Source organism: Siphateles boraxobius, unplaced genomic scaffold, assembly GCF_051911475.1.
Source record: "Siphateles boraxobius isolate OS27281-9 unplaced genomic scaffold, OSU_SipBor_1 65, whole genome shotgun sequence".
NCBI classification, from domain to species: domain Eukaryota; kingdom Metazoa; phylum Chordata; class Actinopteri; order Cypriniformes; family Leuciscidae; genus Siphateles; species Siphateles boraxobius.
The window spans coordinates 6,377,040-6,393,761 of record NW_027509192.1 but is presented as its reverse complement, the minus strand read 5'-3'; the positions used below and the strand labels follow the sequence as shown (position 1 = coordinate 6,393,761).

The window sequence follows — 16,722 nt, the reverse complement described above, 5'->3', positions numbered from 1 at the left end:
GTTCTTTTCCATAAAGCTTGCTGCAGTGATCAAAGAGAACCAATATTAACCACTGTTGCTACATTGTGAACTGAACTAGCAGCATACTTGTTCAGACAAACAAAATAATTTACACAACTTATATACATTATTATGTTACGTTTTGTTAGAAAAAAATACAAGTTATACGCAGTCTTTCTAGATGTAAAGCTTTGGCTAACTACTGTAAGTAGCGAATTACATTTCTACATGTAACGTTACTAGCAACATTGCTTAACCTCAGTGTGTACTGTAACAAAGGCAAAACAGCATGTGTTAGCTAACGTTAGCTACTGGACTAGCAGCATACTGCAAGAACAAAGATTACTAACTTAGATATTTTAAAAAGATAAACTAAAAACAATGTAAACATAATATTGCGTTACACAAAAAGGAAACATACTTACTTAAACGATGGTAGTGGATAACTTTGCTAGCTAGCAAACTGTAGGCTGTAGTAACTTCGGCAATCTTCTTCTTCTCTTGATTAATGGCGGATTGTAAGTTGTAACCATCTTTTAGGTGCATACCGCCACCTACCGTACAGGAGTTTGTAACACCGTGCTATTTAAGTGTTCTAATCTAACTGCGGCAAACTGATGCGCAATGTGCTCTAGTCATATTGTTAGGAGAGGGGCCAGCCTCAGTAGCTCCAGTGCGTCATCGAGCCACCGTTTTAGCCCCGCCCAAAAAATCCTGAACACAGCAATGGTGAAAACTGTACGGTCTAACTCCACAATTCAGTACTTCACAGTTCACAGTCTTTGTAATGTGTTTTAGTAATACATTAGGTGTCTTTGTGGGGACTGTGAGCCTGGAGAAAGCGTGAGCGTTGGAGAAGAGGACGTGGGGCCGGCAAACGGACGCGGCACTGTGAGCTTGGGAGATGGAGCATGTTGACTCAACCAGAAGGAGGGAATCGCGGGACAGTAAGATCGTTTGTGAGAGATTGTGAGTAGTCCAATCAATTCCCATTCTCCTCTCTTGTGTCTATGGACTCCCTGATGTGAATGCCAGGTCTGAAATGGGCGACAGCCATCTATATATACGTATTTTCCCACTGAGTGCTGAATTGTAGAGATGAAGTGATGTGATGCACAGAAGTTGATGTGTGAAGTGTGAACTTAAACCTGCTGGATGTCCATTATGTACCTGAGTTTCTATCACGTTCTAAAGACATAAGAAGAGGTTAGCTCTGTTATACTCCACAGACCTTGAGTGTATTGTTTGACAGCCCATTGTGAGGAGGGACACGTAGGTGAATGCTCTTACAGCTGTAAGTTCTGTCACTTGTAGAAGAGGATTACGTGCCTGTATGCTCACCTGACTGCTTTGCAGTGTAATCCCCAAGCCGTAAATTCTGTCACCTGAAGAAGAGGATTATGTGCCTGTATGCTCACCTGACTGCTTTGCAGTGAAGCCCTCCAGCTGTAAGTTCTGTCACTTGTAGAAGAGGATTTCGTGCCTGTATGCTCACCTGACTTCTTTGCAGTGAAATCCCTGAGCCGTAAATTCTGTCACCTGTAGAAGAAGAGGATTACGTGCCTGTATGCTCACCTGACTGTTTTGCAGTGAAGCCCTCCAGCCGTAAGTTCTCTGTCGCCTATAGAGGAAGAGGATTATGTGCCTGTATGCTCACCTGACTGCTTTGCAGTGAAACCCCCCAGCCGTAAGTTCTCTGTTATCGTAGAAGAGGATTACGCACCTGTATACTCGCCTGACTGCAAAGCAGTGAAGCCCTCCAGCCGTAAGTTTCTCTGTCTGCTTCCCGCTGCGAAGAAGCTACCACCAGAACACCCCTCCACACTACACCCGGTGGGCTTTCGGCGGGTCCGGTGGACGGAACAACCCTGCTCAGAAGACTCACCCTTTTAAAACCTTTCATACAATTTTATATTCAATAAATATTGTATACTTGAAGTCTTGTTGATTGTCATCCTTCCCTGGCCTCTGTCCGACTCTCCAGGGGTGGTACGGGTCTTAGGGGTGGGGGCAGCCCGATTGGCCCGACCTGTGACACTAACAAGGGGGCATGGGAAATTGTCATGGGAACACACTAGGGTAACCAAGGGAACTAACCAGACACACCTGGGGAGACTAATCAACATGATAAACTACAAAACATGGCACAAGACAGGAAATAACACAAAAGTCCTCACACCAGACAGAGGAACACAGGCTGGGATCATAACAGCGTCATTTGACCACCTTGACAGGTAATAAAACTTTTAACTGAAATGACAGCACTGCATACAGAAATAAACATGGACTCTTAATAATGATGATCAGAACAAAAAGAAATCTTAGGCTACATATGAAATTTTATAATATAACCATAATATCAAAGTATGAAATAACTTGGGCCAATTAAGTGCACTTAAAGGCTGTTGACTCGACTGATTTATGATTTACTTAATATGAAATTATAGAGTATCATTACTGTATTTTTAATACAGTACTACAACAAACGGCTGGCAGGGACTACACGACATTCCTGCGGGTTTAGTGACATCACTAACCCTAAAATGTAAATAAACCCTGCTCCCGGGAACACGCAGTCCATGTTGAGAAGAAGAGTTGTTGTAGTAGAGCACATTTGTGAGTCTGCTCAAGCTGTCGCATCCGTCTTTACACATTTATTGCAATACGTAACACAAATGCAATAGCATGTCACTCTGTAGGCATCTTACAACAGTTCCCACACGAGCGATTTTATAGATTATCATGACAGAATATGCTAATCAAAGACTTGAAGATAGTTAAATCCACATCAGCAACATAAATTCATCAACTAACCATTCAGAAACGTCCTGTTGCATTCTACATGTTGACACAGTGAACAGGGAGTCCTGGACGAGCCATTATTTAAAATTGGAATATCTCTGAAATTAAAAATCTTTGGGAACTTTTGCGATATTGTAAGTACACAACTGCAGGAAATATATCAAACTGTGCAAGGCATTTTTGGATATTTTATATACAAAATTATTACATACTGTACCTTTTAACAAAAGCTTGTTTGGGACTGCTATTTAATATTTTCAATTTAAATATACAGTATATATATAATTATATATACATTTAGAAATGATGTAAAATTCCTTTAAAAAAATTGAGTTGTCGCTTAGTGATCATGGGGAAATGTGAGTCCCATGGCCAAACCATTAATGAGAAACCTGTTGAAAAATCCAGTATGGATTCCATTCTGTTAGGAGATAGCAGACAGAGAGAGAGGTGGATCAGTGACAACACAGTGCTTTATTGAACAGCAATCACAAACAGGTAAGTGGTGATCACAGATGATGATAAATGCTTATAGTGAGGGAGTGACGGTGGAGCCTGGTGAATATTTTACTTTTGTGACTATATCAACAATATTTTGTGCCCTTGACTGCAATGACATATCTTTTATTATGTGGACTTTTTGGAATCATTGCATGCCTATAGACTAAACACATAATATGTACATGCCATCAACATTTTCACAGATTAACGTTTGTGACGTTTACACAGAGATGATAATGGTATCGCTTTCAAAACCCATTTTAAAAACTTGCACTTTGAAATCTACTTCAAATTTTGCGTTCTCAGGCCACCGAATCGCTGGTGTCGTGTAAAGGAACAGCTAGAACGCATTAAAGGTTTTCTGTTTTCACTTGAAAACGGTGTTGTGTATGTGGCCCCTTAGTTAATAACAATGGAAATGTAATAAATTAAAAACTTACTTAAGCTAGACAATGACTTTCTTCTAGAGCTGCTGTACAGCCAAAACAATATTTGTTGCATTCATTTCCTATTATCACTGTAAACCTGCTTTAAACAATCTATATTGTCAAAAGCGCTTTATAAATTACATATTTGGCAGTGATTTTACTGTTGCGAGAGAGATGTTGTTGATGTCTGTTGTATTTTGTAAGGTACTTTTGGTAAGGTATTTTTGATGTTTGTCTGTATTTGTTATTTGGTGTTGGTGATGACTGAAGGGTGCCACAGACACAAAAAGAATTTCCGAAAGGACAATAAACCAAACTTAACTTAAATGAAGGTGACTTGACTTATTTGCCTTTGTTTTCTTTGCTGCCTTGTTTGTCTCCATAGTTACCCATGTTTGTCTTTATAGCGATTGATTACAAGTTTTGGGAGACTTACTGAAAGATGAGCTCATAAGTTAGAATGAAGGCATCACTGTAGACATACAGCAGATGATCTCTGGGGTCATAGTTTAGAAACTCAATATTAGTCTGCATCTTCTTAATGTGAATTCTCAAATCGTATCGCTCTTCTTTTGTCTTGGTGTCATAAGAGTAAAAGATCTCTTCTGTTTCTTTATCTAGGTAACGAGTAGCATAAAGCACTCCGCACACCATGAAGGTGTTTGTCACAGTCCTTTTGTAAAGAGAAGTGGACCATGTTTGGTTCAAAACAGGAGGGTTAATAGTCTCAACTTTACTGATAATCACATTTCCAAAATTGCTTGTGGTTGCGTATATAACATAGACGCCTGATTCATCTGTGGTAAAATCCATATCTGTAAAAGTGTATGTTGCGCCGAGATGTGCGAAAGGAAACTTGTTGTTGTAACCTGTATCTTGAGGTAAAGCAACAGTACTGACAGAACGAGTCGTCATGTTGAACTGACAGACGGAGTATGTGTTGTAACAGTTATAGTAGAGCGCATTGCCGTACATTACCATGTTTGGCCCCTGAATTGTGTTTGTTGTGGGGTTGGAGCTTGATATATATGTATCTGTTGGTCCTATACCTAATAAAAGAGTACTCAAGGTACTGTACTGGCGGATAAAGTGGCCATAAACATTACTACTTGACAGCACCACCAGCCAGTACTTGTTCTCGCCTCCTGGAGCCGGATTTGCATCTCGACCCCAAGCACCATAAGTATAGGAGGTGCTGTATACCGTCAGGGAATAAATTCTAGGTCCCGCCACACTGACCATTCGACCCAGACCACAGCGACCTAAAAACAGAAGAAAAACTGTGTGATGTGCAACTGAAAAATTTCTGTAATTAATCGAAAAACTAATATATATTTTTTTACTACACCTAATAATGAATAAGCACAGGAAGCTTCAGTTCAATCAAAATTGACTATTCTTAATTGTTATGGAATATTGCAGTGTTTATTATAAATAATTTATCTGTACAGATTGTTTTTTTAAATAATGATGCCCTTGTAATATTTAATAAAAATAACTGGAGTGAGGGCAGGGAAACGTGGAACCACTCACATGAGATCACAGCTATAGCCCACCACAGCGATCCAACCATCAATTCAGTTCCCAATGGACATAATAAAAGGTCTACCTTACATTTATTTCTTGTTCAAGAAGCCTTTTCAGAAGATACTGATACTATTGCAACTTCCACTTCATGCCGACTTTAAGGACTTTAGCGTACCTGAGGAAACTGTTGGAGGTGCTGCTGTAGCCTTGAGCTCTTTTTTACATTGTTCCAAGTTCTTCTTGTGGCTCTCTCTATATTTCTTAACTACTTGCATTTTGTCAAACTTCACCAGTTCCACCATTGTGATTTTCATATCTTCAAGCTATGAAAGGGTGAAAAATAAGAATTTGGGCAGTTAAAAGACAAATAATGAAATTATATATTTTTTTAAAACAGCAAAAATGCCCCATCTATTTCATTAACATTAGTGCCAGATGTGCATGGTAGAACATTTCCAGGTTTAAGGCAATTTATATTAACATATTTTTTATTTAAAAAGTCAATTTATTTTACATTGTTATCTGACCTCTATTTGAAGATCTACATCATGGTAACCCTTTACAATAAGGTTTAGTTTGTTAACATTAGTTAACACGAACTAACAATGAACAACACTTCTACAGCATTTATAATTCTTTGTAAATGTTAATATATAGGAATACATTATTAAAATCAAAAGTTGCATTTGTTAACATTAGTTAATGTTTAACATTACCGATTAACATTAACAAAGATTAATAAATGCTTTAAAATATATTGCTCATTGTTAGTTCATGTTAGATAATGCAACTAATGTTAACAAAATTGAATTTATTGTGTTACCTATATTATATATTATTATTTTTTTTATTTATTTATAAGATTGTTACTTTGAAAAAGTAATACACTATCTACTCAATAAAATTGTGGCAACAGATTACAAGCAATATTAGTAATTAAATTTAACAAATAGAATTGAGTAAGAATTAATCAAATTAATTCCTTAAAAGTCAACCATTTAAAATGAGTAACATTTAAACAAAAATATCTGAATAACAGACAGACGTTAAAGTGTAAATTGCAGGTTAACCACCACAACCAAATAATGTGTAAATTAAATTGCTCAATATATATATAAATCCTAAACTGTAAAAATTAAGAATGTCTGCTCTACTCTATTAATAGCAAATAACTACTTTTGATCAATTTAGTCAATCAATCTTTTTTTTTTACGATGATTAAAACTTCATCTTAAAAATCTCATCTTAACATTTCAGTTCATGATTTATTTTGCAACAAAATATGTGCTTTAGCAAACACTGTCAAAAAACCCACAAACTGACATTAAAATCAAAGAGTCAAACTGCCCAACTAAATGAAACACTAATAACCATAATGGTGACCAAACATTTTCCATAAAATCAACATCTAAACCTATGTTCATTCTCAAAAAGAACTGTAGACGAATGACAGAAATACATTTAGTCTGGTTAGTAATGAGAGAGATTTAATGTAGGCTATTCTCTCTTGATTTCATCTAAGGCGGTGGCTGAAGTCAGTTGTAGTTCTTGTGTTTCTCTTTCTTTCAGTGATTCTGCTTGTTATCATCAGGCGTCTTTGTTGACTTCAATGTTGGCAATAAAAAATAAAGAGTTCTAAATTCATATTTAACGTCTGTCTGTTATTCAGATATTTTTGTTTAAATGTTACTCATTTTAAATGGTTGACTTTTAAGGAATTAATTTGATTAATTCTTACTCAATTCTAAATTTAATTTGTTAAATTTAATTAATAATATTGCTTGTAATCTGTTGCCACAATTTTGAGTCTATAGCGTATTACTTTTTACAGTATGTATATTGACTTAAGTCGTCTGTTATTTACATTTATAATTAAAACTACTTACATGATTTTTATTTTCTGTTTGTGATTATTTAGTGCTTTTTTCTTGGAATGAAAATACTATACATTGCAATGGATTTGCACTTTTCTTGTACAGAAAGTCACCTGAGCTGCAGTCTGTACACTGAGATGACGGTAGTTTCGGGTGGTGCTGTTGAGTTTGTGGAGGAGGTCCTGAATCTCAGCGATCTCTAACTCAATGATGCGTAGAGTCACGGCTCCATATAGATTCCTGTCATTCTCCTTTTCTAGCACGATCACGTTTTCCTCCACCTGCTTGATGCGTTGTTGTAGACCCAGCACAAGTCTGTCTAAGTCTGTCATCTGCAGATATTTACATTTACATTTATTAATGAAATTTTATTTAATTTACTTAAATGATTTAAAACTCAATTTAATTAAATATGTCAAGGGAAATATGTCAGTTAAATATATTTTTGTACCTTTTCTGAAGTGATGGTCTCAATGCATTGTAAAGCAGTGGTCTCTACTTTTGTTAGTTCGTTCTTAGGAAAAGGAGGATCTCCATTTTCTAGATCGCACACACATTCTTTTCCTCTCACTGACTAGTGACCAAATGACAGGAAAATACATTATAAAAGGATAAAAACACTTTCAAACAATATATGCACTCTACAATATATTAGACACAGTACTTTGAGAAATAAGGTATCAATAGTAATTAATTGTAAAGTGACTTTATTTTTCTTACCTGAGAGAAACTTAGATGAATAATAATCATCAAAACGAATAGATTAGACTGACTCATCTCTAAATTAAACGAACCTTAAAACCTCAGAATAAACAACTTATTGTGGCAGCAGCAGAGTTTAACAGACATATCATTATGGTGAAATAATAAAAGTGAGAGAGAGACATCTTCATTTCTGTGGGTGGAGGTCATTTGTTGCAACAGAGCTTGCTTTTAATTTTCAACCTTTTCTTAACGTCTAAATGATACTTGAATGAATGAATGGTGGTGAAGATTTGATGGCGAATTTCTCAGTTTCAATCTTCGTCACTTAGATATTTTATGTGTACAAAAAATAATGAAATGTGTTTGTTTAAAAATCATGTGAAAATTGACAAATGAAAAAATAAGAGAGGACTATTGTCTTATCTCTGTAGACACATCTGGTAGGTCAATGAGCAAAGGAAAATTGTAATGATTACTAACTGTGATACGCTTAATTTAATCATGAATTGGCTAATGTTTTGTCTCACAATCCCACCACAATGTTGCTTTATACAATGTTTGCAACATCTTGTGTTTTGTGCAAGTTTGAAGTTAGACAAAAAAGGGAACCCAGAGTGTACATTCAGGAAAGGAAAGAGTCAGGTCTGCCTTATTGGCTATGATGGTAGTGATGTTTATAACTAAACTACCTAACCCTAAATTTAAATATTAATATTAAACATGAAATAAATAGGCCTATTCAAAATACACAAAAGAATAATGGCCAAATCCAGCTGTTATTATTGTTATATAAAGTAATCGTATTGACACCTTGAACTATCCTGCCTGCGAATCGAAAAATTCAATTTGAAATATCGTGGAAAGCAGATCAGCGTCACTTGATCACCTTCACAGGCAAGACAACTTTTAACAAAAAGTTGAACTGAAATAACAGCGCTGCATACAAACAACAGAGGGCAGTGTCAGCACGCAATGGGTTATTACAGATTAATAAACCAGCAACAAAAAAAAAGATGAATAAACCAGCACTCATTTTTCACTCAAATTTTATTTCAAGAACCAAAATGTGATACATAGCCTATTTAAATGATTTTCCCTTTACAGAACCACATGCAATATGTAAAATCATTCAATTTATTGGCAAATAAAAGACATGAAACAGAATAGTTCAGTGAACTTCCTGAAAAATGGTTTCATATGTCACAATATAGGCATCACTGTAGACATACAACAAATTATCCATGGGGTTATAATTCATATACTTAATATTAGTCTGCATCTTCTTAATGTGAATTTTCAAATCGTATCGCTCTTCGTTGGTTTTGGTGTCGTAAGAGTAAAAGATCTCTTCTATTTCTTTATCTATGTAACGAGTAGCATAAAGCACTCCGCACACCATGAAGGTGTTTGTGATAGTCTTTTTGTGAAGAGAAGTGGACCATGTTTGGTTCAAAACAGGAGGGTTACTAGTCTCAACTTTACTGATAATCACATTTCCAAAATTGCTTGTGGTTGCGTATATAACATAGACGCCTGATTCATCTGTGGCAAAATCCATATCAGTATAAGTGTATGTTGCGCCGAGATGTGCGAAAGGAAACTTGCTGTTGTAACCTGTATCTTTAGGTAAAGCAACAGTACTGACAGAACGAGTCGTCATGTTGAACTGACAGACGGAGTATGTGTTGTAACAGTTATAGTAGAGCGCATTGCCGTACATTACCATGTTTGGCCCCTGAATTGTGTTTGTTGTGGGGTTGGAGCTTGATATATATGTATCTGTTGGTCCTATACCCAATGTAATAGTACTCATACTACTGTACTGGCGGATAAAGTTGCCATGTACATTACTACTTGACAGCACCACCAGCCAGTACTTGTTCTCGCCTCCTGGAGCCGGATTTGCATCTCGTCCCCAAGCACCGAAAGTGTAGGATGTTCCATACACAGTGAGGGAATATGTTCTAGGTCCTGAAACATTGACCATGCGGCCCAGACCACAGTGACCTAAAAATAAAGCAAATATGTAAGTCTAATACATTAACACTGGGGTGTGTTAGGTTATACATGTAAGGTTATACATACCTGGGGAAAGTGTAGGAGCTGGTGTTGTACTATTGAGCACTTCTTTGCACCGTTCCAGGTCCCTCTTAACACGCTGGTTCTCTCGCTGTTTCACCATCACCTGTGTGTGGTCAAACTTCTCCAGCTCCTCCATCGTTTCCTCCATATCCTGAAGCTGCAGGAATGAAGGTTCAAATAAGAATAAGCAAAATGCAAATCATTCATGAAATGTCTCAGTGAAATAGTATTGAGGAATTGTGGACCTGAAAAGTAAAAAAAGAAAGAAAAAAATGCAAATAATAAATAGATTATTAAAAATCAATTTAAGATGTATTTTGATTAATTAATATTAATATTTTTTTTATTGGTCTGACATAAATTTGTACATTAAGCAAAACACTGCAGAAAAGAATAAAAAATAAAAACAAATAAATAAAATGAATTAAATATTTAAGATACATTTTAATACACTATTTAAATGGAATTGATTTAAATTAAATTTTTACATTTATTTTAAATAAACATACATTTAATTATTTTAAACATTTCATTTAATGTTATACATTTTGAAAACGATCATGTTCTGCGACACCTAATATGACTACGAAACAATATGTTTTGATATTTCTTATCTTTTTTGTACAGGTACTGAAAATTATAAATTTTTGATTAGGAATTAATTTGACACTTAGAAATACAGTGATGTGAATAAGTTAGGACACCCATGCTAAAGTTGCCTAAAAAGAGGAATAAAAAATCATCTTTTGGAAATTGATCTTAATGCTTTAATAAAAAAAATGAGGAAAAATCCAACCTTTAAAGACACCAATTTTCTTTGTGAATGAATAATGTATCATAAATAAATAAATGTTCTTCCTTAAAATACAGGGTGCATAAGTCAGGACACCCCTATGTTAAATTCCCATAGACCAGGGCAGATTTTATTTTTAAAGGCCAGTTATTTCATGGATCCAGGATACTATGCATTCTGATAAAGTTCCCTTGGCCTTTGGAATTAAAATAGCCACACATCATCACATACCCTTCACCATACCTAGAGATTGGCATGGTTTTATTTCAGTTAGCCTAATAGCTGGTTTGATTTGCATTGAAAGATGATCTTATGGAAAGTACCCCATGCCAATCTCTAGGTATGGTGAAGCGTATGTGATGATGTGGGGCTGTTTTAATTCCAAAGGCCAAGGGAACTTTATCAGGATGCATAGTATCCTGGATCCATGAAATAACTGGCCTTCAAAAATACAAATCTGCCTGCCTCTATGGGAATTTAACATAGGGGTGTCCTGACTTATGCACCCTGTATTTTAAGGAAGAACATTTATTTATTTATGATACATTATTCATACACAAAGAAAATTGGTGTCCTTAAAGATTGGATTTTTCCTCATATTTCTAATTAAGGTATTAAGATCAATTTCCAAAAGATTATTTTTTATTCCTCTTTTTAGGCAACTTTAGCATGGGTGTCCTAACTTATTCACATCACTGTAAACACATTGCATAGAATTGTTCTAGAAATGTAAACGTGCTGTGGTGTGATAAATTGACCTCTACTGCAGTCTGTCCACTGAGCAGCTGGTAATTGTTGGTGGTCCTGTTGAGTTTATCCAGAAGGTCTTGAATCTCCGCTAACTCTAATTCAATAATGCGTAGAGACACGGCTGCATACAGATTTCCATTGTCTTCTTTTTCCAGCATGGACATATTGTCCAGAAGCTGCCAGATACGATGTTGTAGACCCAGCACAAGCCTGTCAATCTCTGTCATCTGCACACATTTGAAGAGAAAACAATTTTGCTTCGATTGTATAGAATTATATGGCAAACTGTAAAAGGAGTTTTTAACTTACATTGCAGTCATAAAAATCACAATACTATGTTTCGATACTTTTATACCTTTTCTAAAGTGATGTTCCCAGTGCATTTTGAAGCAGTGATCTCAATGTTCTTGAGTTTATTCTCAGGAAAAGCAGGATCAGAATTTTGCAGCTCACACACACAGTCCTTCCCTCTCGTTGACTGTGGAGACGGAATAACAGGGTTATTACATAACATCATTAATTTCATCATACAAGCAAAATTACACCTTAAAAATTATATATAACCAAATTTGCTAAACACTTTTTTGAAAATAGTGTCAGAAACAATGTAAAAACTAATAATGTGAATAAAAGGACAGTTAAATTTTACCTGTGATAAAATTAGAGGAATGACGACCATCAAAATGAACATGTTTGACTGACTCATGTTTGAGTTGGGAATGATTGGGATCCAGAAGCCTTGAGAATAAAAAGACAGAAGCAGAGATTTAAAGCCAAAAAAACCCAGGATTGGTCAGTAAGTCAACAGTGCTGACATGAGAAAAATGATGAAATAAGGAAGTTCATCACCTGATCCTGCAAATACTTTGAGATTGCAAAAGGGTTTGCTTAACTATATATATTTATAAAGCTATTTCAAAGCTCAGTTTGAATATTATATATAATGCATGATAATAATAATAATAATTAGGGCTGTCAATCGATTAAAATTTTTAATCTAATTAATTACATACTCTGTAATTAATTAATCTAAATTAATCGCATACACAATCTTACAATGTTTACATGGTACAATTTCTGGTAAGCTACGTTTTTATTATTATTGCTTGACACAAATTTCACGATTTCAATTTAATTTAATTATTGTGATTTGATGCAATATTGACTCATTTGGATAAATATTAGGTACACAAGATAGCATTCATTTTTCTCAAGAAAAAAAAAATCTCACCCAATGCTGTAAAAATACAGAGAGCCATATCAGCTGGTAGTATTTAAGGTTAAAAAATAGCTCAAATTAAATATAATGCGTGTTTATTACAAATAACAACTTTGATATAAGTAAAAATATAATACATACGTAATATAGTAGTAGGCTACATAAATTTTGAAAAATACTCTCTATAGCTCTTTTTTTATAGCAAACTATAACATGCTATATGGTCATGAAATGGCTTTCCTGAGGTAACTTAGGGCTAAATGTTTTGACATAATTGTTCTCCAGCTGTTTTATTGACCTCTTTTCGCGGTTGAAAAACACTGATTGATCGAGGAATATACATTTCGGTAGGTTTTAGGCTGCCCTACTGTATCTTTCAACATTGTTCATTCGTGTTTATTTACTATTAGCTAGAGATGATCGGTTCACGTGCCGCTATAGGAATCTGTCATGTCACATTTACAAGTGCCAAAACGGTATTGTTTGATTTTCGTAATAAAATTAACAGAATCTGAGAGCTGAGATTTTTTTAATATCATAAGTAACGTGCTCTGTCTTGTCTGTTTCCGTGTCCTCTCTTTGGTGCGCGATTTTTCTGTGCGTGAGAAAATGGTTGTGTGACGTGAGAGCGCGTGAAAAGTTACAACATACACACACACACAAGCACGCTTTCTCTCAGACACACTCATCGACTCACGCACACACTCCTGGATGCTTTGCATTTATGTGGTACTTTAGAGTTTGACGAACTCCGTTTGTTATAAGTAAATGTTCCAAACAATGATCCAAGCAGTGCGTTCTTGTCACCCTCCTTCTTTTTACACGAATGCTAGAACGGCTCCGCAAAGGTCAAAACGGAATGGATTAATCTGCATTAATTTTTTTAACGCGTTATTTCTTCTCAGATTAATTAATCGAAATTAACGCGTTATTTTGACAGCTCTAATAATAATAATAATATACAGGTGCTGGTCATATAATTGCTGAATTACTGCAGCAATGTGGCGTGGCATGGAGTCGATCAGTCTGTGGCACTGCTCAGGTGTTATGAGAGCCCAGATTGCTCTGATAGTGGCCTTCAGCTCTTCTGCATTGTTGGGTCTGGCATATCGCATCTTCCTCTTCACAATACCCCATCGATTTTCTATAGGGTTAAGGTCAGGCGAGTTTGCTGGCCAATTAAGAACAGGGATACCATGGTCCTTAAACCAGGTACTGGTAGCTTTGGTACTGTGTGCAGGAGCCAAGTCCTGTTGGAAAAGGAAATCTGCATCTCCATAAAGTTGGTCAGCAGCAGGAAGCATGACGTGCTCTAAAACTTCCTGGTAGACGGCTGCGTTGACCTTGGACCTCAGAAAACACAGTGGACCAACACCAGCAGATGACATGGCACCCCAAACCATCACTGACTGTGGAAACTTTACACTGGACTTCAAGCAACGTGGATTCTGTGCCTCTCCTCTCTTCCTCCAGACTCTGGGACCTTGATTTCCAAAGGAAATGCAAAATTTATAGTTGGGGGCCTTAAGCACATAAATAGGTAATTTCGCGCAAATTCATCTAAAAGTGCCAAATTTGGCACAGATGTAGCTCAGGTCAAACCGAAATGATTTAGCTAGGGCGCCGGAGCCAGCGACCCTCGGGGCCAAGATGGCGGCCAAATCCAATATGGCCCCTGCCCGAAAAGGGTTCCGGCTATAACTTTTGAACCACATGAGTTACAAATACAAACTTGATATGTTTTTCAGCTTAATTGATTATGGGAAATGCATAGAAGTGTATATATTTATGACCCAGTATATCTGGACCCCTTGATCCTCCAATTCCAATATGGCCGCTGTCCAAAAAAGCAGTTTGGGCTGTAGTATGGGGCATCCCATTGTTCGCGCAAATTCATCTACAAGCACCAAATTTGGCACAGATGTAGCTGAGGGCATACTGAAATGATTTAGCCAGGCCGCCTGACCCAATGGTCCCTGAGACCAAGATGGCGGCCAAATACAATATGGCCACCGCCTGAAAGGGATTCGGCTATAGATTTTGGGCCAGATGAGATACAAATACAAACTTGATGTCTATTTTACCTTTTTTGAACATGGGAAACCAATTGGAATAGTTACATTTATGATTGGGTATATCAGCACCCCCCAAATTCCCTAAATTCAATATGGCCGCTGTCCAAAAAAGGGTTTTGGCTACAAATTTTTAACCAAATGCGCTACAAATGAGGATGTGGTGAATATTTTATGTTTTTTGACCACAGGAAGTCAGTTGGCATATTTATATTTATGCTTGTGTACGTCCGGAACCTGTATTGTTTTCAAGACTGTGGTTGAAAATCCTTTTTTTTACCACAACTTTGAAGGTTATTCTCAATGTTGATTAAGTTCCTTATAAAAGTGAAATGCTTTTCCGTGTACCACAGGTGAATACATTTCAAAGTGTAATGATATAAGAAAGAATAAGACACAATTATTACTGCAAGACAATATTTATATTATGTCAAATTGTTAAAAGAATAATATAGTCAATCTGTCCAAAACTCTTAAAGGTTTGCTTGGCATAACAAAAAAACAGCGATAACATAAAAAAACAACAGTGAACTCTCATGGTCTCTCACATGAATTATCATTAAAACTCACAATCACCGGATCTCTCATTGTCTCCACCATCATTGTTTGTACAAGCACCCTCACATGCACATATAGAAGTGCAACGAACTCCGGCTTTACAGCACTTACAGTACCCTCTACATGCTGTCTTGCAGGCACAGTATAGGAGAATGGTGCAGGCTTTACTGGCGTCTCCGAGAATAGTCCAGTAAGGTTCCCAAGTCTTGCTCGTACAGTCCCAATACCATCCCCATGGTCTGGGATATCTTGCTGGACAGCGGTTACCTGATTCCAGTAGAAGATAGCCTGCAGCAGTGCTCTTTTGATGTGCTGAATCAGTGCAGCTTGGGTGGGAGGCAGGTTCTCGAGAGACTTGGTACCATTCGAGAAAAAGTGATGTCTAGCTTCATCTACGCGTCTGGAACCACAGCTCTTGCTGTACATGATGACGACCATACGATCCAGTCTTTGGACATGGACGTCATTGTTGATCTGTTCAGGTGAGGGTAACCAGGGATTCTGTGAGATCTGGTGTTGCCTCCCAAGCTGCCCATGCACTCTTTTTCCCATGGCCCAGGAAGGCTGAGGTTGTGTCACAGCCTGTTAAAGCGTGGAAGAGTGGTGAGGCCAGTGACTTCTGGGGACCAAGATCCTTGCTGATTTCATGAGCAGGAATGTCCCTATAGTTTTTTTTCCACCTGCAAAGCCGATCCAGAGCTCTGTGAGGCCAAGTTTGTTGAAGAAGCGGATGGCAAGGATGACAACATTGCTGTCGACAGTCCGGACAAATGCCGTTTTATGGCCATTAGCCCCAGCATGTGCAAGATGTAGGATTATTCTTGTATCTGCTTCTGGATGATAACAAGGCTGAAGGGGGAACATGTCATACACTGGTCTGTTGGAGAGTACAGCATCTTTCTTGGTGGAACGGAGGAGTTTACCTAACATGCCATGTTTGGTTATCTCTTCACTGATATATCCAAATAGTTCATCCTTGTTGTCCTCATTTTTCAGGAAGTCACTGTTCCAGTTACGTTTTGGAATTGGAGTTCTCCCATCTACTTTCCATAATATCTTGGGTGTTGAGTGCTATGAGGTCATGATTCGCTGATAATAAGGGATTTCCATGGGTTTCCGTAACCTTGGTAAAGGATTTGACATCCTTCCTGAACATGACTGGTAAGCTGTGTGCCTCTTCTTGATGAGATGTTGATGATGATGATGAGCTGCTATCATACACAGCTTGAAACTTTTGTACTAATCTGGCACAGTCAAGCCCTGCCAGCATGAAGAGCGTGAGGGCTTCAGGGTTTTCAAAGAGTCTAGCTGCACCACCACAGGATTGCAGGATTTGTTTTGTTTAACTGCTCATGGGACTGATCTTTTGCAATCAAGCTGAACTTGCGCTCTGACCGCTGCACTACGAAGT

The 16,722-nt window shown here is 37.0% G+C and overlaps 2 protein-coding genes across 2 annotated transcripts; both read right to left on the bottom strand.

Annotated features, from left to right (window-relative positions):
* Positions 1 to 3,257: 3,257 nt before the first annotated feature.
* Positions 3,258 to 7,975, bottom strand: LOC143720723 (olfactomedin-4-like). Its single transcript, XM_077210464.1, has 5 exons — positions 7,853 to 7,975; positions 7,584 to 7,706; positions 7,246 to 7,464; positions 5,434 to 5,581; positions 3,258 to 4,993 (listed from the first exon to the last, which is right to left on the bottom strand). Exons 1-5 carry the CDS (start codon positions 7,907 to 7,909, stop codon positions 4,164 to 4,166), a joined length of 1,377 nt encoding a protein of 458 aa, XP_077066579.1. The 5' UTR covers positions 7,910 to 7,975; the 3' UTR covers positions 3,258 to 4,163.
* Positions 7,976 to 8,866: 891 nt separating this feature from the next.
* LOC143720722 (olfactomedin-4-like) lies at positions 8,867 to 12,247 on the bottom strand. The gene is made up of 5 exons (XM_077210463.1): positions 12,112 to 12,247; positions 11,818 to 11,940; positions 11,471 to 11,689; positions 9,923 to 10,076; positions 8,867 to 9,844 (listed from the first exon to the last, which is right to left on the bottom strand). Exons 1-5 carry the CDS (start codon positions 12,166 to 12,168, stop codon positions 9,006 to 9,008), a joined length of 1,392 nt encoding a protein of 463 aa, XP_077066578.1. The 5' UTR covers positions 12,169 to 12,247; the 3' UTR covers positions 8,867 to 9,005.
* Positions 12,248 to 16,722: the final 4,475 nt, after the last annotated feature.

Excerpts from the sequence above, each read along its gene's own strand:
- LOC143720723 (XM_077210464.1), bottom strand. The coding sequence starts at position 7,909 with ATGAGTCAGTCTAATCTATTCGTTTTGATGATTATTATTCATCTAAGT. Across the intron at positions 7,707-7,852 it reads TTCATCTAAGTTTCTCTCAG|TCAGTGAGAGGAAAAGAATG; the intron begins GTAAGAAAAATA and ends TTTGGTCACTAG. Across the intron at positions 4,994-5,433 it reads ACCTCCAACAGTTTCCTCAG|GTCGCTGTGGTCTGGGTCGA; the intron begins GTACGCTAAAGT and ends TTCTGTTTTTAG.
- LOC143720722 (XM_077210463.1), bottom strand. The coding sequence starts at position 12,168 with ATGAGTCAGTCAAACATGTTCATTTTGATGGTCGTCATTCCTCTAATT. Across the intron at positions 11,941-12,111 it reads TTCCTCTAATTTTATCACAG|TCAACGAGAGGGAAGGACTG; the intron begins GTAAAATTTAAC and ends CCGTCTCCACAG. Across the intron at positions 9,845-9,922 it reads AGCTCCTACACTTTCCCCAG|GTCACTGTGGTCTGGGCCGC; the intron begins GTATGTATAACC and ends CTTTATTTTTAG.